Source organism: Aethalodelphis obliquidens, unplaced genomic scaffold, assembly GCF_003676395.1.
Source record: "Aethalodelphis obliquidens isolate GAN/ISIS:26980383/991018 unplaced genomic scaffold, ASM367639v1 scaffold11, whole genome shotgun sequence".
NCBI classification, from domain to species: Eukaryota; Metazoa; Chordata; class Mammalia; order Artiodactyla; family Delphinidae; genus Aethalodelphis; species Aethalodelphis obliquidens.
In genome coordinates, this window is record NW_020837955.1 from 34,543,813 (window position 1) to 34,566,682 (window position 22,870).

Sequence of the window (22,870 nt, forward strand, 5' to 3'; positions counted from 1 at the left end):
AAGACAAACATAGAGGGAGAAGGCCATGTGAAAGTAGAGGATTGGAGTGATGCGTCTGTAAGCCAAGGCATACTACAGATTGCTGACAGACCACCAGGAGCTAGGAAGAGGCGAGGAAGGAGTTCCCTATGAGTTTCAGAGGGAATGTGGCCCTGCTGACACCTTGGTTTCAGACTTCTAGCCTCTAGAACTGTGAGGCAATAAGTTTCTGTTTTTATAAGCCACTCAGTTTGTGGTACTTTGTTATGGCAGCCCTAGGAAATTAATAGACTGTTTAAACCTTGGTTTTCACCTGTAGGTAATGGGGACAATATTATTTAGGGCTGATTGAGAGCAGTTATGTGAGGTACTGTATGTAAAATGATATTAAGTATGGTAGCCAGTTAGTACAGGAGAGCTGCTATTACTATTTTTATTACTATCATAGTTATAATTTTCTTCCACACTTTCTCTTAATAGATTTGTCTTACTGGATCATATGTTGTTTCCCTTGTAGGCTGAATATAAAAAAGCTGTAACCACGAATCAGTGGCACCGCAGATTAGAGTTTCCGAGTGGGGAGACAATTGTTATGCACAATCCAAAGGTAGTGATGTTGTTTAAGATATTAAAGTGTTTAGGTTTTTAAAAATAATTATTTTACTGAATGTTTGATAAATGTTCATTTTTACTCTGCAGTAGGGATATATTTATAACTAGTGCATTGCTTTTAAGTTTACTACAGTTCATATCAATGATAGAAACTAAAATGAAATTTAAATTTGTCTCATGAAGTTTCTGTTTATGGTAACACAGTAGCTGAAGCTTAGTATGCATCGTTGAAGTTAAGCTTGATAATTTTTTGTACTTGATCCAGGCTCAGCAGACTTTTCTGTGAAGGGCCAGAGAGTAAATATTGAAGGCTTTGTAGGCCGTGTAGTCTCTGAAAGCAGCTACAGGCAGTATGTAAGCCAATGGACCTGGCTATTTTCAATAAAATGTTATTTATAAAAACAAGTGGTGGGCCAGGTTTGACCTGCAGGCAATAGTTTGCCTACCTTGCCCTTGATGATGGTTTGTTTCAACCTTTAAAGTAAAAATAAGTTCTTCCTCTTTATTTGTATCATCTCTGGAAACCTTTCTTGTTTTTTTAAAGATATGGGGTGTGGTGTTTAGAGTCTTCCATTTACCATCCTTAATCTCTCTAAGCTCCAGGTTCCTCACTCGCAATAAATAAGATTTACCTCCCAGGGTCATATTTTTGATGAAGTGAGGTAATTTATGCAAAAGCATTTAGCATAATGCTAGTAATATGGTAGTTTCTCAGAACATAGGCTATTTATTACAGAAAAGTGTAAAAGAAAAACAAAAACCTATATTCTAACCACCTCTATAGTCCTTACTGATGTTAAAATAAGTAAAAATAAAAACATTCATATGCCATCAAAGTTTAAACAGTATAAAAGGGTATCAAATGAAAAACAAAAGCCTCTTACCTCTGCATTCCCCTAGTTTTGCCTCTTAATGGTAACCACACTTACCCTTTTGTTTTTTAATTTTTTTTTTTAACTTTTGTTTTTTATATAAGCACACAAAATTTTACATATCATCTTGCATGCATTCGTTTTTTTGGGGGGGGTGGAAGGTTAATGTTAAACTATTAATTTTATTTTTTAATTGAAGTATAGTTGACTTATTATATTTGTTTCAGGTGTACAGCATTGCGATTCAGTAGTTTTACAGATTATACTCCATTAAAAGTTATTACAAAATAATGGCTATAATTCTCTGTGCTGTACAATATATCCTTGTTGCTAACCTATTTTATACGTAGTAGTTTGTGTCTCTTAATTCCATACCCCTATCTTGCCCTACCCCTTTCCCTGTCCCTACTGGAACCACTACTTTGGTTTTTTTTTTAATCTGTGAGTCTGTTTCTGTTTTGGTATCTATTGATACATCCGTTTTATTTTTTAGATTCCACAAATAAAGTGATATACAGTATTTGCCTTTCTCTGACTTATTTCACTACACACATTTTCTAGGTCCATCCATGTTGCTGCAGATTGCAGAATTTCATGCTTTTTTATGGCTGAGTAATATTCCATCGTGTGTGTGTGTGTGTGTGTGTGTGTGTGTGTGTGTGTGTGTGTATCACATCTTCTTTATCCATTTGTCTGTTGATGGACACTTGGGTTGCTTCCATATCTTGGCTGCTGTAAACTGTGCTGCTATGAACATTGGGGTTTATTCCCGGGTATTTTATTCTTCTTTTTTTTTTTGGCCGTGTTGCACAGCTTGTGGGATCTTAGTTCCCCAACCAGGGATCGAACCTGGGCCCCTGGCAGTGCAAGCCCAGAATCCTAACCACTGGACCACCAGGGAATTCCCCCTAGGTATTTTATTCTTCATGATGAGATTTTAAGCAGGATTGTCTTTTTTTGCTTTCTCTTTCTGATAGTTCATTTTTAGTGTGTAGAAAAGCAACAGATTTCTGTATACTAATCTTATATCCTGCAACTTTACTGAATTCATTTATCAGTTCTAATAGTTTTTTGGTGGAGACTTTAAGGTTTTCTATATATAGTGTCATGTCATCTGCAAATAGTGACAGTTTTACTTCTTCCCTTCCAGTTTGGATACCTTTTATTTCTTTTTCTCTGACTGCTGTGGCTAGGACTTCCAATACTATGTTAAATAGAGGTGGCAGGAGTGGGCATCCTTGTCTTGTTTCTGAATTTGGAGGAAATATGATCAGCTTTTCATCACTGAGTGTGCTGTTAGCTGTGGGTTTTTTCATAAATGGCCTTTACTATGTTGAGATATGTTCCCTCTGTACCAACTTTGATGAGAGTTTTTTTTTTTTACCATGAATAGATGTTGAATTTTGTCAAATGCTTTTCTGAATCTGTTGAGATAATCGTGATTTTTAATCCTTCCTTTTGTTAATGTGTGTATCACATTAATTGATTTGCAAATGTTGAACCATCCTTGCATCTTTGGAATAAATCCCACTTGATCATGGTGTATGATCCTTTTTATATATTGTTGGATTCGGTTTGCTAATATTTTGTTGACAGTTTTTACATATACATTAAAGATATTGGCCTGTAATTTTCTTTTTTTTGTAGTGTGTTTGGTTTTGGTATCAGGGTAATGGTGGCCTCATAGAATGAATTTGGGAGTGTTCCCTCCTCTTCAATTTTTGGAATAGTTTGAGAAGGGTAGGTATCAGCTTCTCAGCTCTTCTTTATATGTTTGATAGAATTCCCATGGGAAGCTCTCTGGTCCTGGACTTTAGTTTGCTGGGAGTTCTTTTTATTAGAAATTCAGTTTCACTACTAGTGATTGGTCTGTTCAAATTGTCTGTTTCTTTTTGATTCAGTCTTGGCAGGTTGTATGGTTCTAGAAATTTGTTTCTTCTAATATGTCCAATTTGTTGGCATATAACTGTTCATAGTATTCTCTTATGGGTTTTTTTGTGTCTCTGTGGTATCAGTTGCTATTTCTCCTCTTTCATTTCTTATTTTGTTTATTTGGGTCCTCTCTCTTTTCTCCTTGGTAAGCCTGGCTAAAGGTTTATCAATATTGTTAATTTTTTTCAAAAAACCAGCTCTTGGTTTCATTGATCTTTCCTGTTGTGTTTTTTTTTTGGTCTCAATTTTATTTATTTGCTCTCTGATCTTTATTAGTTCCTTCCTTGTGCTGACTTTGGGCTTTGTTTGCTCTTCTTTTCCTGATTCCTTTAGATGGTAGGTTAGGTTGTTTATTTGAGATTTTTCCATGTAACACTGGACTAAATTTAATACAGTTGATTTAACAGAATAGTATATGTCTTCCTGAAAAGTGGTAGGTAAATCCGTTTTGGACATTGAAATTGAATTTGCACGTTGTTATTTAGAGGATTTTGCCTTATATGTATTTATAAAACAAGGATTCCTCTACTTCTTTTATTTCTTATGTGTAAACCTGAATTTTTTTTTTTTTTTTTTTTTTTTGCGGTACGCGGGCCTCTCACTGTTGTGGCCTCTCCCGTTGCGGAGCACAGGCTCCGGACGCACAGGCTCAGCGGCCATGGCTCACGGGCTTAGCCGCTCCACGGCATGTGGGATCTTCCCGGACCGGGGCATGAACCCGTGTCCCCTGCATCGGCAGGCGGACTCTCAAGCACTGCGCCACCAGGGAAGCCCTGTTTGTTATATTTTTAAATCAAGGCATACTACCTCTGATTTAGTTGTATTATTTTCCAACATAAGCATTGGAAATAATGGTATTGATTTACTTAGTTTTAATGGTTACTGAACGCTAGCAGGACTGTTACAAAATTGATTTTGGAGGAACAGTACAAGTATCTGATTATAAACTATACTATGAAGTAGTTTATTATGTATTTAGCTTATAGTGGGAATGAATTTGATAGTGAGCTCTGTCATAATCCTTCTCTTGTATCTTGAAGGTTATTGTTCAGTTCCAGCCCTCATCAGTGCCAGATGAATGGGGGACCACACAAGATGGACAGACAAGGCCCAGGGTTGTAAAGCGTGGAGTTGATGATAACCTTGATGAAATTCCTGATGGTTCGTACAGTTTGTTTAGGACTAAGGTCATTTTTAGACTTCTTTATTTTAGAATGATGAAAAAAGGAAATAGTTATTAGGATTACCTGCCATAACATGCAGAAATCAGCTAGGTTGGCACAGATCTTTCCTTTTTATTACTTTTATATCTGTTTGTTCTTTAATTTAGAATTCTGTTGAAGGTGCACAAACCATGTAATATAGATTCTAAAATATATATTGTTGTGAAGAAGCACTTTGCTTGTTGAAACTAGGCTTTGGGCAATATTTTTGGGCTTGTTTTGTCATGCCTCAACTAGTTTGTATTACTTTAGTGCAGGAGTGGTGAATTTTTTCTGCAAAGGGCGAAGTAGTAAATATTTCAGGCTTTGCAAGCCATGCAGACTCTGCTGTATCTCTGCTCAACTCTGCCATTGTAGTGTGAAAGCATTTGTATGCAAACAAATGGGCCTAGCTGTGTTGCAATAAAACTTTATTTATAAAAACAGGCAGTGAGCAGGATTTGGAAATAAATGTACTCATATTATGAATCTGTATGAAATAACCAGAGTAAAACAGTAGATTTAACTTGGAAATGTTCATGTATAGTATGTGTGAATCTAACACAGAGAAGGATTTTGGGAAAAGATTTTGAAGTTTTATATTGACAAGTGGAATCTCCATGTGGGGCTTAGTGCCCTGGGGAGTTCTGAAGAAATTACAAGGTTATGGAGCCTCTATAGGTACAAAACTGATGATTGTCATTGGCTCATAGCTTCTGGGATCAGAAATGGCCTGCTTCCTCCACTCCTTGGTCTAGTTCACTGTTATTTGCCAAAAGGTGGACTTTGAGCTGCGTTCATCTGATTTTGGCAAGTTTATGATGACAAAAGGGGTATTGAATATTGCTATTCAATTAAGAAAACCTAAACAGTCCCCAGCTTCTGTGTGTGTGTGTGTGTATGTATATATGCATGGATGAATGTCTTTCTTTCTTTCTTTTGCAGGGGAAATGCCTCCGGTTGACCATTTGGTGTTCATGGTGCATGGCATTGGACCTGTGTGTGACTTGCGCTTTAGAAGCATTATTGAATGTGGTAAGCGTTAGTCACTTCATTTCATGAAATGATTGGAGAACTGCTAGAACTTTTAAACCTTCATTTTTAAGATGGTTTCCAGCTGTATACTGTTGGCTGAGGGACTGTAAGAGGAGATTTAAATGATCATGGGCAATACTACTTTGTACTTCATTTGCTCTTATGACATTTATAACTCATAAAATCCTAGATTGTGAAGAATTAGAAGGGATCTTGGAAATAATTTAGGCTTTTTGACAACCTCTGCCTGAGCACTTCCAGCCACTAGGAACACCTGTGCATTGAACTGATTTATGGTGAATTAGTTGTGAGAAGTTGTTTAAAGGAACTGTGAATCTGCCTGGTTTACTTAAATTTTGGAAGTTTTATTTTTATGTTTGTAGTAATAGTTCATATTTATTGAATACTTGGTATGTCCCAAGTATGTTGCATGAGTTGTATCATTTAACCCTCACAATAACTCTTTGGGGTGTAGGTGCTGTTACTGTTATCTTTACTATTAGGTGAGGAACTGAGGCCCAGAGGATGAGTTAACCTCTCCCATGTCACGGTCTGTAGGTTCTGGAGCAGGTAATTTGATTCCAGAGTCTACCCACAGTGCATTTCTGCCTCCCAGTAATGGTAGTTGAGCTAATGTTTTTCAGTCATTTATATATTCCTGTAAAATAATGAAACATGAACAAGAACTTCCGAAAGGTTGGTTTTTTTTCTTTTCTGGACTGATTTTGTCATCTTTTTTTTTTTTCTTGAAAAGTTTGTGTTATAAAAAATACTGGCATAAAAGAGGTAATTGCTAACTACTTAATCAAGCTAGGAAAATTTAATCAAGTTAATTTGTCTTCCCTGATTTTTTTTTTTTACATCTTTATTGGAGTATAATTGCTTTACAATGGTGTGTTAGTTTCTGCTTTATAACAAAGTGAATCAATTATACATATACATATGTTCCCATATCTCTTCCCTCTTGCGTCTCCCTCCCTCCCACCCTCCCTATCCCACCCCTCTAGGCGGTCACAAAGCACCGAGCTGATCTCCCTGTGCTATGCGGCCGCTTCCCACTAGCTATCTACCTTACGTATGGTAGTGTATATATGTCCGTGCCTCTCTCCCGCTTTGTCACAGCTTACCCTTCCCCCTCCCCATATCCTCAAGTCCATTCTCTAGTAGGTCTGTGTCTTTATTCCTGTCTTACCCCTAGGTTCTTCATGACATTTTTTTTTCTTAAATTCCATATATATGTGTTAGCATACGGTATTTGTCTTTTTCTTTCTGACTTACTTCACTCTGTATGACAGACTCTAGGTCTATCCACCTCATTACAAATAGCTCAATTTCGTTTCTTTTTATGGCTGAGTAATATTCCATTGTATATATGTGCCACATCTTCTTTATCCATTCATCTGATGATGGACACTTAGGTTGTTTCCATCTCTGGGCTATTGTAAATAGAGCTGCAATGAACATTTTGGTACATGACTCTTTTTGAATTATGGTTTTCTCAGGGTATATGCCCAGTAGTGGGATTGCTGGGTCATATGGTAGTTCTATTTGTAGTTTTTTAAGGAACCTCCATACTGTTCTCCACAGTGGCTGTATCAATTTACATTCCCACCAACAGTGCAAGAGGGTTGACTTTTCTCCACACCCTCTCCAGCATTTATTGTTTCTAGATTTTTTGATAATGGCCATTCTGACTGGTGTGAGATGATATCTCATTGTAGTTTTGATTTGCATTTCTCTAAAATTTTTTTTTTTTTTTTAAGTGGATGATTTTAGGGTGGTTTCTCTCAAATTGCTGCAGACACATTTCAAGAAATCTTTAGATGATCGGAAAGTAAGCAGAGTGGAATTCCTTCCGGTTCATTGGCATAGTTCCTTGGGTGGGGATGCCACCGGTGTTGACAGGTTTGTGGATTTTGATAGCTTGGTTTTCAGATTAGTCAAACTTAGATTCAAATTTTAAACTATAGTATAAAGTAGTTTATTATGACTTCAACAGATACACTTAAAAACTTTATATACTTGCTCTGACATATGATTAAACACTTAAGTTTATGTGCTACTTTGTGTGTGTGTGCACATGCACGTATATACGTACATACGTATGTGTGTATTCCTATTGTAAATATTTAAGAGAATCTAAGAAACTTAAGCTGGTTTTAGAATACTGATCTATAGTGGTTCACACATGGGGCTGTCCTGTACACTATAGGATGTTTAGCAGCATCCTAGGCTTCTACCCTCTAGATAAGAGTAGCACGACCTTACCCTTAATTTAACAACCAAAAATGTCTCTAGTCATTGCCAGATGTCCCCTGGGGATAAAATCGCCCCTGGTTGAGAACCACTGATTATTGTTTCTCAGTGGAGACTCTTCTGGCAGGACAGTTCTGTGTCATGTAAGACTGTTGTGTGTATTGTAGGCCATTTAATATCCTTAGTCTAAATGCCAGCAGCACTTACCAGGCACTGTGACAACTAAAAATGCCTCCACTCAATTTGGAATGCTTCCAGTTGGGAAGCACAGATTTAGAAAATATTTATGCTGGGGACACAGGGCTAATGACATACTTGGATTTTAGTGAACATCATGATGTTTCAGGGCACATGCTTTAATAAAACTAACGCTACAAACATTCTGTTCTCTCCATGTGAAGCCCTGTTATGGGGGTGATTTCTCTCTCTTTGGGTATTCCTGAAGTATGGCCATTCTCAAATCAGGAGAGATTCTCATTCCATTAAGCTCCTTTTTTACTTCTTGCTACATTCTCTATTGTCCTGGCCACCCACAATTTTTGTCAGGTATCCTGATTTCCAGTAAACTGGAAGAAAAATGGAAGAGTAGGCTTTCCTCTTTAAAAATAAATTAAAAATCTTCGCTTTGGCCTTATTTTGTATGATAACTTCAGAGAATCCCCAAGTTCATAGTATAGTTATAGGCACAAATGACAACTTTTTTGGTTTATCTTGATTTGTTTACAGTAACTGTCTATAAAATCAACTCATAATTAGTCTGTGGGATCTTTTTTTACTTAGTGTATTTTCAGGATTCAAAATTGAAACTTTTAGAAACCGATAAATTTAAGGTGCTTACTGACTAAACATACTTCTTTTTCTTTCTGAACAGGAATATTAAGAAAATCACTTTACCAAGTATTGGTCGGTTTCGTCACTTTACTAATGAAACCTTGCTAGACATTTTATTTTACAACAGCCCCATCTACTGTCAGAGGATTGTGGAGAAAGTGGGATTGGAGATAAACCGTCTGTATGCACTCTTCATGAGTCGGAACCCAGACTTCAAAGGAGGGGTCTCTGTTGCTGGTCACAGTTTAGGTAAAACTTCCAAATATCCACATTTTAAATACAATTTTTGTTGAGTCATCCCTGCTTTCAATGTGGGTGACATTGTTAGTTCAAGACTTAGAATTATAGATTTTAAGTTTTATAAAGGGTAGAAATGAATGCTTTGAGTTTACATTCTGCCTTATTTGCCTTTCATGTTACCTAGGAATGCTTTATATTTTAATTTATTCTACTACTTGGTAAAACAAGAATATTTATTATCAGATCTTGATTAACATCTAACTTTATGTGACTTCTGCTTGGGACTTTGAACAAAAAAAAAGGAGGAGAATTTATTTAGTGTTATAAAAGCACCTAGTACATTATAAAGCAAAATGCTTCTTTTTTTTTTTTTAAGGTTCTTTAATATTGTTTGACATCCTGTCTAATCAAAAAGATTTGAATTTATCAAAGTCTCCTGAGCCTTTAGCTGTTGCTAATGGAGTTGTGAAGCAGCCACATTTCCAGGAAAAGCAGGTATGGCCCAATTGACCTCTAGATTCAGAGTTGGAGCTGAAGAGTTTTCCACAATCTGAACTGATTCTATGTAACAAAATACCCTGAGCTTTAGGAGTGCAGTGGAATCATAGAGCTCATTATTTGAGTTTCTCACTCGTCTTCCTTATGTATTATAAATTTAAATGTGAGAGACAGTTTATGGTTTCTTTAAAAAATGTGAAGTAAATTATTGTAGGAAATGGGAGCATGCGTGATTTACTAAATTTATATACTTTTTCAGAATATTCAAACTTTGGATAGCAAACTGCCAAAAATTATGATTTGTGTATAGGACAGAATTAAGATTTTTCCATAGATCAGAAGACATTTTATGGGAACTTTGTAACGTTCTCCCAACTTTTTTTTTAAAAGATACCTGAAGAGCCAAAGCTGACGTTGGATGAGTCTTGTGACCTTGATGTTGAAAATGAAGAAGTCCTGACTTTGCAAGAAACTCTGGAAGCACTTAGCCTCTCTGAATACGTTAGCACTTTTGAAAAGGAAAAGATTGATATGGAATCTCTGGTACTGATCATAGTTTGATTCATTTTTGTCTAAAATTGTTTTTCCTTTGTATGAGATTGAAAATTAATAAGATTTAAACACTTTTACATCACAGTGCATTCAGATAAGGCAGAGACTTAAACGTTTAAAAAAAATTGGAAAAAACAGGAGAACTTTTTTTAATAATCTGGGAAGGCTTTTCTAAGTATGACATAAAACCCAGAAGCCATAATGGAAAAAAAATTGCATAGCAGGGGATGGCATAAACAACACCTAAAGGCCAACAAAAGGTTAAGAAGACTGTTTGCAACACACATTATAAACAAAGGGTTTATTTTCTTATTATTCAAAGTTTCTATAAGTTAGTTACACAAAGACCATCAACACAATAGGAAAACAGGCAAAGAATATGAACAGATGATATTCAGAAAAGAAAATAACAAATGACTTCTTATCATATGAAAACTCTTAAGAGAAATATAAATTAAAAGTGCAGTGAGGGACTTCCCTGGTGGCGCAGTGGTTAAGAATCAGCCTGCCAATGCAGGGGACACGGGTTCGAGCCCTAGTCTGGGAGGATCCTGCATGCCTCATAGCGGCTGGGCCCATGCGCCACAACTGCTGAGCCTGCACTCTGGAGCCCGTGAGCCACAAGTGCTGGGCCCGTGCGCCGTGGCTACTGAGGCCCTCGTACCTAGAGCCCGTGCTCCGCAGTGAGAGGAGCCACCACAATGAAAAGCCCGCGCACCACAATGAAGAGTAGCCCCCGCTCGCCGCAACTAGAGAAAGCCTGCTCGCAGCAACAAAGACCCAACGCAGCCAAAAATAAATAAATAAATAAATTTATTTTAAAAAAAAGTGCAGTGAGGTTTTTTTAACCTATTAGTTTGGCAAGAATATTAAGGGTTTGATATTAATATACTATGTGGCCAGGATGAGGGGAAATAGGAACTGATGATAGTTTGATTCATTTTTGTCTAAAATTGTTTTTCCTGTGTATGAGGAAAGAATTCTGTACAACATGCATGTATTTTCTGTTAAAAATTAAAAGAATGGGGCTTCCCTGGTGGCGCAGTGGTTGGGAGTCCTCCTGCCGATGCAGGGGACACGGGTTCGTGCCCCGGTCCGGGAAGATCCCACGTGCCGCGGAGCGGCTGGGCCCGTGAGCCATGGCCGCTGAGCCTGCATGTCTGGAGCCTGTATTCCGCAACAGGAGAGGCCACAACAGTGAGAGGCCCACGTACCGCAAAAAAAAATTAAAAGAATGACTTAGATGTGGAGGCCTAAAATTTTACAACCTAAATTAATTCATGATTTAAAAAAAATTACCTGAGGCTGGGGACAGAAAAGAAATTAACTTTAAACAAATTGGATATTCAGTTGCCTTAGATGATACGGTTTCTTTTCATAATTTCCTTTTTTTAAATTTCACTTCATGTTTCATTAGATTGACTAATTAATGTGCTTGTTTGTTTTCTTTTAAAGCTTATGTGTACAGTGGATGACCTGAAGGAAATGGGGATACCACTTGGACCCAGGAAGAAGATAGCTAACTTTGTAAAACATAAAGCAGCCAAACTGGTAAAGTTCATCTCTGCACTTAAAAGAAAAAACTCATCTGTGACTAGCTTGTTTATATTTTGGAAGTTTTTGTTAATACCATCATGGTTAGGTCAGCTACTGTGCTCTCTGCCCAAGGGCACAGTAATGGAGTTGATGGAAGGCCTGACTTGGGAGTCAGCCAGAAATGGATTCAAATTCCAATTAAATGCCAATTCCTGGTTTTCCTGGGGCTGAGCAAATTCCGGGATGAAGGACTTTCAGCCTTAGAATTGGTATTTGAGAATTTCCCAGTGCAACAACTGGGTAAGTCCTGGACAAAAAGATGACTTGGTCACCCTGATTCCCAGTTCAACCACTTATTAATTACATATTCACGAGCAATTTGCTTAACTTTTCTGGTCTGTGGTTTCCTTCATTTATAAAACGGGAGTGATAATGCCTTCCTTATAGGATTGCAGTGAGGATGAAGTAATGCATGTGTAGCTTATCATCCAATAAATGTTAGCGCATTTTCTCTTTTCCCAGTCCTTCTCACCATCTAAAGAGATAAGAAGGGACACGGATACATTTCATTAATTAATAACCAAAAACAAAAAGTTGTCAACAATCCAAATCAGAGCAATAACAGCAACAACTAGAAAACATTTCAAAAGAATAAAACTATTGCGAATAACTCGTTTAATTTTCATTAAGTTAACTTTACAGAGATTTTCTGTATACTTAGAAAAATTAGGTAGCACTTAGGGTGGCTATTTTATTTTTATTGTATTAACATGGTCTTCGTTGATCCTTCCATCTTTTGAACTTCTGTGGTTCTTTAATTTGTGTTACTTCTTTGGAACTTAACATATGCCACTTCTTTATATGTAATATGACTGTAAAGTCATAGGACTGATTTGTTATGATTAGCTTAAGCAATTGAGTTGTTCTGTATTTTATGAGTATATGTTTTAGATCAGGCATGTGCTGAGTTCTTGGGATTTGGAGATGAACTGAGGGTATGCTGTCTAGTTAGGGGGAGAGATTTGACCACAGATGATGCATCAGTGCTGCTTGTGCTGTCAGAGCCAGGTGAGGCCTGCCCGGGAGAGAAGGGGCTGGGGCTGGTGAGAGAAGACTTCTCCAAGGTGTTGGTACTTGAGCTTGAAGGAAGGGTAGGGCCAGGGGAAATGGCCTTCCGGTAGTGGGCAAGTGTTTTTCTGCAGCGGAAACAGCAGTCGAGCTGAGAATAAGGTAGAGCACAGGGTTCTGAGGGCCCAAATGGCAGATGTGGCAGATTTCAGTTACGAGGGAGTGGTCCGCAAACATGTTCTTATGGCTGTGAAAGTCATGGTGCTTTTAAACTAACATCATGAAATGCTTACTTACTTATTAATTTTTATCACAAATTATGATTTAGCACCAAATCATCTGTTTAGTCTAAAGTTTAATTTTTACTTCAGAAATGTTAAAATTGAAAACTATGTGCTGTAAGTCACATAAAATTTCAACCATGAGCAAATGTGCTTATAATAAGTGAGTTTTTAGACATATTGATTCCTTCCTGGTTTTTCCATTAATATTTGCTGTCTTTTGCTGTTGGCTAGGGCCTACTGGCTGATAAGGAGTACTAAAGGAAAAAACAATTGGAACAAATCTTAAAGTTGAGACAATTCTGTTATCAACTTGAATTTTACGTTAATTTTGTGTGTGTGTGTGTGTGTGAGAACTGGGCCACATTTTTAGCAGCAGTGTAAACCACTGGTTCAGTTCTAAGGGGACATGGTGTGAGAACCACTGCTGTAGGTCAGTGGAGCAATGAGGGCAGTTCCATGACTGGGCCGGTGTTTTAGGGAGTTCACTTGGTTACAGTGCGGGGATGGAGTTGGAAGGGGATGAAGCTAGAGGCTGTTAGGAATCTCCGGGCATAGTCACTGTAATTATGCAGTGACTGATTGAGAGATGATAGGGGTGTAATAGGAAATGGAAAAGAAAGGTACAACTCAAAACACATTTTAGACACAGAAATAGTGTTTTTGATGGTTGATTGAAGGCAACAGTGAAGATTGAGTTGAAAGGCAACATCTCTGGTGAGCACAGTGGTCACACCAAAACCATGATGAAAGCGTGCCAATGTTGTTCCTTTCCGCCAGGCTGTGTTCTCCAAGTGTGAGCATGTTCATCTCCATGTGCACATCAGTGAAGCACAGGCCTGTAAAAACACAAAAAGAACAAATGAGAAGCTATGTTTCCAGGTCCTACATCTGTCCCTGATTTTATTTTGTAAATAAAAGGAAAAAAGTAGAAAAGTATTCTATAGTTCTTGAAGAATCTCTAGAAGGAGCCTGTTTTGGCTCCTGTAGTAGCTCGGATATATAAGTAATGGCATTATAAGAATGTTTTGAAAGGAGTAAAACTATAAAGTCATCTTATTTTTTAAACTCAAAAGTAATTGCCTCTGGATGAACCATGAAACTTTCTCAGCCGTGTTGCCGTTGATTGCTCTGTTATTCCTAGTTAACAAGGTGCTGCCAGATCAATAATAAGATAAAATGGTGTGTCCTGTTGATTTAGTGTAACCGAAATAATGGAACCAAAGTTAGTTAGCTTGTTATTTTAATAAAGAGGTCAAATATTTGTGGCCTGAGCTTTTCTTTCCCCTTTGTAAGCCATCTTATTCATTTTCCTTTGAAAAGGAATAATTTTTAGTGCTGGGAATATTGATACTCAAGTATGTGTATTTTGGCTCACTTTGTTTTAAAGTTATAGCATGTGTCTAGGAGGGGAAACAGAACAGCAGTTCGCAGTAGGACAGTTGAGGATCTGTTTAGACAGCCCTCTTAACAATTTAGATTGTTAAGTTCTATGAGTATAATGGGAGGTACTTGCAAGTGAGAAAGCAAATTTAAACTGAAGAACCTTGAACATGTTCTTCATTTTGGGTTTTAGGTTTAATCTTGTGGTTCCTCCAAAGGGCAGAGATAACGAAGCCTTCCAAGACTTTAATGGTGGAATCAGTTCCCAGCTGGCTGGTGGAGAGTTTTCTTTATTCTGTATTGCCTTTGAATTAACCAATTGGACTTATTTCCAGGTTTTCTAGTATTTGGAATTTATTGATAGACAAGACCAATTTGGCCAGCTGTTTTGTTTAGGCACTGTCAGTAGCTCTTCTTTTTTTAAAAATTAATTATTTAATTTTTGGCTGCGCCATGAGGCTTGTGGGATCTTAGTTCCCCAACCAGGGATTGAACTCAGGACCACGACAGTGAAAGCGCCGAGCCCTAACCACTGGACCACCAGGGAATTTCCTGTCAATAGCTATTTAAACAGAGACTTAACACAGTCATTCACAGCTTGGGGAATGAGGGCCAGTGAATGAATCCACCATGATGGTTGTTCACATTCCCCTGACATCGTTGCTGCTGTATCAGGGTGTGATCACAAACCCACACGAGCAGATCTTATCTCATTACTACAGAGGTACGCCTGATCTAGAGACGCTCCCAAGAATTTTCTTTGCTTATTTATGAAATGCATAGATCTTGATTTTCACTACAGTAAGTTTTGACAATTTTTGCGGCTGTGTAATCACCAGCTAAAACAAGAACTAGAACATTTCTGTCACTCAGATAGTTCTCTCATGCTTCTTTCTGGTCCACTCCCCCTCCCATACAACTACTATTCTGAATTTGATCACTATAGGATAGTTTTGCCTGTTCTAGAAGTTTATATAAATGGAACCAACACTGTACACTCCTTTGTACCTAGCTTCTTTTACTCAAAATAGTGTTTTTGAAATTCATATAATTGTTGTTTTATTTGCAGTTTACTCCTTTTTATTTCTAAATAGTTATTCCATTGTATGAATGTACCACAGTGTGTTTATCTGTTCTTCCCAGAATGCTTTTGAGGAAAATTTGTCAGTGGCTCTGTGTAGACATAATGGTGTAAAGATGTTGAATGAATAAATTTCTCTTAAGTTACACGTCTTTATAGGAAGTATATATTTTACAGTTATATAAAGTACTTTTAAATTATCTGGCTAAAGTTGAGATCACAAAGGAAGAAGTTGGCATTTTTAAAAACTTTAGTAAAATTTTAAATTACATAGAAAAGTGGAGAGCAAAGAATATACTAATAGCAAATATTTAGATTTAACTGTAGCTGTTTTGCCACATTTTGCTTTTGTTCTTAATTTTCTTTTTCTTAAGAATTTTAAAGTAGATTATAGACATCATGGTATTTTTTTCCTTAAATATTTAGTATGTATATCTAAAAGGACATTTCCCTAATAATCACAATACCATTATTATGCCTAAGAAATTACTAATCATTCCTTAATATTGATATAGATATTTCATAGTGATAGCTGATAACTTTTTTCCCCCCAGTTCTATTATGAAAATTTGGTATTTCACAGGAACAGAAAAAAGCATCAGAAAAGAAGGCAGTGATGGCTGCTTCGACAAAAGGACAAGAGGAAAGTGCTCAGAAAGCTAAAGAAATGGCTTCTCCGCCCTCAGAATCTAATGAGTCCAAGAGGAAACTCCCACTCGGAGTTTGCGTTTCTTCTGTGCACGTTGATTATGAGTCTTTTGAAGTTGGCACTGGACAGGTAAGTTAACGTATTGACTTGGGCCATGTATTTTATGTTGGAATCACATATCTGTATTATTTGGGTTAGCTTTAGATTCTTTAAATATTTATTCAACAGTTTTTTTTGGTCGGGGGGAGAAAACTGAATTTCTCTTAATAAAAATTGTATGCTTCTTTCACAGTGTTCGAAATGAGGGACTGAATGTGTACTGAACATATCACCTAGCTTTTGAAATTGTCCTTATTCAATTTTTTTCACCCCTCATAATTTTATAGCATTAGTGTCTTAGCCACTAGCAATGGAAGTGGTGATGGTTAGAAAATTATTTTCAGGATATAGTTAAACTTCTGTGAGAGATGCTTGCTGCATTCCCTCAACTTATGTTTTTTATTACTCATAATTCTTCCCTGGGGGAAATATTCCTGTAAAAACCTACCAAGTAGTTGATAATGCTGCATTTAATGATATATTGTTTCTCAATGGCTTAAAAGTATTAAAATCTTTTTAGACAATATTACTGTCAGTATATTTATAGTTGTTTATATGGTTCCATTCTCTTAAGTGAGTTCATGACTGATTTAAAGAAGGCAGGAAATGTTATTGGATGTTTGCTGTAGCCTGTTAAAGCTTTTAAGCCTAACTCATCCATAAAATTTGCATTTTATTTATTTATCTATCTATCTATCTATCTGTTTATTTAGGCTGTGTTGGGTCTTCGTTGCTACGCGTGGGTTTTCTCTAGTTGTGACGAGTGGGAGCTACTCTTTGTTGTGGTGTGCAGGTTTCTCATTGTGGTGGCTTCCGTTGTTGCGGAGCACGGGCTCTAGGCACACGGGCCCTCGAGCACAGACTCAGTAGTTGTGGCGCACAGGCTTAGTCGCTCCATGGCACGTGGGATCTTCCCGGACCAGGGCTCGAACCCGTGTCCCCTGTATTGGCAGGCGGATTCTTAACCACTGCACCACCAGGGAGGCCCCAAAATTTGCATTTTAAAAATGTCTTTTTTTTAAACATGAGCAAACTTGAACAGATTCTAGCAAATTAAAGGCAGGTATTTCTTCACCTACCTGTGAAGGTTGGAATGTCAGAGTTGTGGAACCAGGGGCTCCGCGCCATCAGGACACTCTCACCCGCCTGCCTCTCCCTGGGAGTTGGCCTTCTCTTCCAGTGAACCTGGAATGGTGGGTGTCAGTGGCTCTGGGCTCATCTCCTTATAGCTTTATTACCATAAGAGGTAAAGGAATGTACCCCGATAGGTCCAATTAGGAAACTTTTAAGGAGGGATTTTATTTGACCTCGTTTGAGTCTCAAGTCCATTCTGGACCAATTCTTGTTGCCTGGGGAATGGGGCATGGTTTGATTGACCCAGCCCAGGTCACATGCCATCTCCTTTGTTACCCAAAGTGTTGTGGTAATCCACAGTGTGCATCGTTCATTGCCAGAAAGCCAAGAAATACTGATTTAAACAAAAGAAGAGGGGAAAAAAAAATCTCTTAACCAGGACTAATCACCATTAGCAGTTTGAACAAGGCCTTATACACTTTTATTTGAGCATATATTTACATATATATTTTAACAAAAATGGAAAATACTAGAATATCATACATATCTTCCTTGACTTACGATGGGTTTATGTCCTGATAACCTATTGTAAATTGAAAATATCCAAAGTGAAAAATGCATTTAATATACCTAACCTACCCAACATCATAGCTTAACCTCACCTACCTTAAACATGCTCAGAACACTTAAGATTAGTCTATATCTGGGCAAAATCATCTAATACAAAGCCTATTTTATAATAGGCTGCCATATAACAAAGTATCACAAACTGGGTGGTCTTAAGCGCCAGAAACTTACTGTCTCAGAGTTCCGCGACTGAGGTGTCAGCAGGGCCTTCTTCCTCTGAAACCTTTAGAGGCATCCTTCCTTGCCTCTTTCTAGCTTCTGTTGGTTTGCCGGCAGTTGTTAGCATCCTTTGGCTTCTGTGTGCATCACTCCAATCCTCCATCTTCACATGGCAGACTCCCTTTGCCTTCACATCATCTTTCCTGTGCATGCCTGTCTCTGTGTCCAGATTTCTCCTTTTTATAATAACATCAGTCATATTGGATTTAGGGCCCACTGTAATGCTGTAAAGACCCTATTTCCAAGTAAGGTCTGAGGTAGTGGTACATTTCTCTTTTGGAGGGAACACATTCAACCCATAATGTTGGACATGTAGGCAATTTTTCATTCTTTTAAGCAATCCAGTGATAAACAGTTTTAAACCAATTTTCCGTGTACATTTTTTATCTTTCTTTCAGTTAAATAACTGGAAGTATTTATAGCTGGGCCAAAGGACGTGCACATGAGAATGTTAATAGTTATTGCTGCTTGCCCCTGGAAAGGTTGTGCCGGTTTGTACTCCAACTGGCAGTTTATAAGATTGATTGCCTCTCTCTCCTCTCCCTCACTAGTACTGATATTATCATTCTCCTTTAAAAATATATAGTATTCTTACTTGTGCAACTTCTTCTAAAGAAATAATTTTTTACATGAAAATAGATTTTAATTTTTTTTTAGTATTTCATTTATATCTTTGATAACTGTACCTCACTGTATTTCTTTGAGCACTAGAGAGGTTAGATGTTTTATCACCTAGTTTTTAGGGGTTTTTTTGTGTGTGTGTGTGAGGTGCTGGTTTACCTATTTTTCTATTGGGTTGCTTTTCTCTTACTGATAGTTAAGAATTTATATATTAAGGATATTGGCCCCTTGATGTAAATATTTTTTCCAGTTTATAATTTTTTTTAACTTTGTTTTTTCTTCTCTCTTTTTTTTTTTTCTGGAACTGGGGGAAGATACATAATCTTGAGAGTATTTTGTGGCCCTCATCAGTAGCAGAAACTATTGAATTTGCAAATATACGGGCAAACAAAGGGATGTGCAGTCTAGACTTTGTTAGAAGGGCAGCCTAGTTAGTAGAAAGAGCATTGGTTTGGGAGTTAGAAATCCTCATTCTGCCACTCACTGTGTGCTCCTGGGTAAGTGACATCACCTATTTGGGCTTCACTGTCTTCGTCTGATAAGCGGGAACAAGGGTTCCTGCCATGCCCTTCGCTCTCAGTGGACCTCTGTCATGCACTTGGATTATGCCATTCATTGTTCTTCATTCTCAGGATACTAAAATGATGAAGACTCATATTCTGTCACTGAGCAACAAACAAAAGAGCTTTGTAACTTATAGAGTGCTGTCCGAACGTGGGTGCTTTCTCTCACTCTAGGCAGTTCTCAGTGAACTGAGACGTTTCCCCCAAACGAGCTCTTTTGGGATAAATCACATTTCTTTTTTTTTTTTTAAACATCTTTATTGGAGTATAATTGCTTTACAATGGTGTGTTAGTTTCTGCTTTATAACAAAGTGAATCAGTTATATATATACATATGTTCCCACATCTCTTCCCTCTCGCGTCTCCCTCCCTCCCACCCTCCCTATCCCACCCCTCTAGGTGGCACAAACCACCGAGCTGATCTCCCTGTGCTATGCGGCTGCTTCCCACTAGCTATCTATTTTACGTTTGGTAGTGTATATACGTCCGTGCCACTCTCTCGCTTCGCCACAGCTTACGCTCACATTTCTAATGGAAAGAAACAAGCCTAATGAATGAGGATGGTAGTTATAATAGAAGTAACAGTCATTGGATGCTTAAAATATGCTAAGCACTTTATGTGGATTAGGTTATTTATTTTTCAACCACATTATGAGTTTGGCATTGTTATGATCCCCAGTTTACAGATGAGGAAACTGAGGTGGAGGCAAGAGAGGTTAAGAAACTTGCCCAAGGTCAGTCACACAGTGGGGAATGGAGTCAGGATTCAAACCCAGGCAGTTTGATTCTAGAGTCTGTAGTTTTGACCACATTTATAACTAAAATGAATATAATGCTTCCATACACTATATTTTATGGTTTTTACTTACTTCTTACTTACTTCTTTACACAGTAAGTAAAAGTGTAGTCACAGGATGTATTAGTATGTAAAGATTTCAAAAGGAAATGTTTTGGTCCTTTTCAGCTGGCAGCAGCTGTCTGTGACTGGTTATCAGCACTGAAGCCACACCTGGAGGGGCATCAGCTATATTGGGATGCTTTTAATTAAGTGCAGTTCCAGTTTGAACTTTTGAATTTTGTATTACATGACATTGGAATGACCATCTTTCATTGTTTTCTGATCCTTTCTAGGTTTCTGTTGTTTACAACTCCTTAGACTTTGAACCAGAGATTTTCTTTGCCTTGGGATCTCCAATTGGTATGTTTCTCACTATTCGAGGAGTGGATAGTATAGATGAGAACTACAGGCTTCCTACCTGCAAAGGGTTCTTCAATATTTATCATCCAGTGAGTGAACTGCATTTACTTCTATTTTGAAGAAGACGAAGCGCCAGTCCTCTTTATCCTAATAGATTCTCAGATTCTTATTTCTTAGGAATTAATACTGATTTTGATTTTGTACAACTCAGCTCTCTGACCTAAAAAATACAGTCTGATACTTTCTGATAAACTTTTCTACCAAAAAGACTTTGTTCAAGGAAATAATTTTCTTGCTTTGCTTGCCAAGTAATTTTACCCGCAAACTTGGAAATCTTCTTCTAATTACCAGTATTTGAATAAGGTGTGAAAAGAAAATCAAAATCTCTGGTTTGCCAGATACCTGTTTTCTCACTCAACTAAGATATATAACTCAAAACAGCTTTTCATAGATTTCTAATTCTTCTATTTGTAGCTTGATCCAGTGGCATATAGATTAGAACCTATGATTGTACCAGATTTGGACCTAAAAGCAGTTCTCATTCCGCATCACAAAGGCAGAAAAAGACTTCATTTAGGTAAAAAACAAATACTATAAAAACTTTTTTCCTTCCTGTCATTTTGTAATCTGTCATTTGTAATGAATTGTGTCCTTCCTGTCATTTGTAATGAGTTAATGAAAATTTTAACACTAAGTTCTTATTTATTTAAATGCCTACATTGTTCAGAACATGTTTACTAATTATTTGCAGGAGCTGTAAAGTTATGAATGAGTTCCTTCTCCTTAATGATTTCTCCTTGATAACATTCTAATTGTTGACATAATAAGGAATGGAGAAAGTTGGTAATAAAGTGATGAGGTGCATAGAATTTGGTTATAGTTTTTGGAATTGGGAAGCAAAGTAACTTTTGAACTAATGACCAAACCATCAAGACATAAAAATTTGATGATAAGCAAGCTGTTTTTTCCTTGCTAACTAAACAAACGTTTCCTATTAAAAAAATTCATTAAACAAAATGGATTGATAATAATTCCAAGTAGGGTTTAGGTTTCTTTTATGCCTACTAATGGTGTATAGTACTTCTTATCCATAGGTTTAAAAGAAGGAACAGTGATCATGCCCTCTTATTTAAAATATCTTTCTTTTTTTTTCTAACGTTGCACCATGCTTTATAAACACAATTAACTCTTTTGAGTTAAATGAGAAATTTGATACGCTAAGACTATGAATTCATGTATTTTTTATTAGACAAAAGCAGAAAAGGTGAAGGGGCAGGAGTTCCTTCATTTTTAAATTAGAAGTTTAAATTGTGGTTATATCAGAATCTCAAATTCTCAAAACCATTTCACCAATACGTATTAGAAAAACAATCATCTTTTTAATATCGTGGGCCCATTTTTTAACTTACAGTAAAAATAAAGCACATAAATGTGCTTATTACATTTTTATGGTATTTGAACTCCTTTTTTTTTGGTGAGAGGAAATGTATAGGTTTAGGCTGGATCAAGTTTAGTTGTTAAAAAAAAATGACAGAATAAGACTCCTCAAAACATTTTAATACGTTGGAAGTTCTTGGCTGAGAAACTCCATATATTTGACATTTAAGAGAAGAGTAGGAAGAGATATGGGAATATATGTATATGTATAACTGATGCACTTTGTTATAAAGCAGAAACTGACACACCATTTTAAAGCAATTATACTCTAATAAAGATGTCAAAAAAATTAAATAAAAAATAAAATAATAATTAAAAAAAAGAAAGAGAAGAGTAAGAGGTCTTATCCTGTCTGAGAACAGTATAACTTTTAATTTTTGTGGTGCAGAATTTAACCCAGTAACTAATAACTTGATATGTCATCTTAATCTCTTTAGAGTTGAAAGAAAGTCTCTCTCGTATGGGATCTGATTTGAAGCAGGGTTTCATTAGCTCTCTGAAAAGTGCTTGGCAGACATTAAATGAGTTTGCCCGTGCTCATACCTCTTCAACTCAGCTGCAAGAAGAATTGGAGAAGGTAGCCAATCAAATCAAAGAAGAAGAAGAAAAGCAAGTAGTTGAAGGTAAATTTGACATTTGAGTCATTTTCCAGTACAAATATTATTTGTGAACATAGCACACATAAATTATTTGATGATGGTTTTCCATTGTAGTCTTTTTTGTTGAAGTGTAGAGGCTCTTCCTATAAAGGAAAATCAGGATAAACTGTACTTCAGAATGCATGTCATCCTTTTTTTTTTTTTTATAGGTTTTGGGCTCATAGTTGCTGAACTTTTTACCCTGCAGGCTTAAAATTTTGTTGAGATTCATAAGGCCAGAGTGGAATGTTATAGTTGAGAACTAAGTTAGTATTCAGGCATCTGAATGACCCCCTGTGAGAAATGTTCTCCTGGTACTGTGTCTGACTGTACTGTGTCGTTGTAGACTGTACACGTAATGTCAGGTCGTTGTGCCGTGATGTTTTT

The 22,870-nt window shown here is 37.0% G+C and overlaps 1 protein-coding gene and 1 non-coding gene across 7 annotated transcripts in view; one reads left to right on the forward strand and one right to left on the reverse strand.

Moving 5' to 3' along the window:
* The window catches only part of SEC23IP (SEC23 interacting protein), a 59,437-nt gene that overhangs the window by 14,037 nt on the left and 22,530 nt on the right, over positions 1-22,870 (forward strand). For all 6 annotated transcript variants that reach the window (XR_003433943.1, XM_027112788.1, XM_027112787.1 and 3 more), the window contains exons 5-16: positions 497-586; positions 4,436-4,556; positions 5,543-5,632; positions 7,396-7,537; positions 8,760-8,968; positions 9,336-9,454; positions 9,848-10,000; positions 11,465-11,560; positions 15,942-16,136; positions 20,342-20,497; positions 20,883-20,985; positions 22,283-22,468. Coding sequence is in view for 5 of the 6 variants with exons in the window: in XM_027112788.1 (XP_026968589.1) it covers positions 497-586; positions 4,436-4,556; positions 5,543-5,632; positions 7,396-7,537; positions 8,760-8,968; positions 9,336-9,454; positions 9,848-10,000; positions 11,465-11,560; positions 15,942-16,136; positions 20,342-20,497; positions 20,883-20,985; positions 22,283-22,468 (1,660 nt within the window). In the remaining variant the exon portion in view is untranslated. The remainder of the gene's footprint in view (positions 1-496; positions 587-4,435; positions 4,557-5,542; positions 5,633-7,395; positions 7,538-8,759; positions 8,969-9,335; positions 9,455-9,847; positions 10,001-11,464; positions 11,561-15,941; positions 16,137-20,341; positions 20,498-20,882; positions 20,986-22,282; positions 22,469-22,870) is intronic.
* TRNAA-UGC (transfer RNA alanine (anticodon UGC)) lies at positions 2,292-2,364 on the reverse strand. The gene has a single exon. It is a non-coding gene; the product is annotated as a tRNA-Ala (tRNA).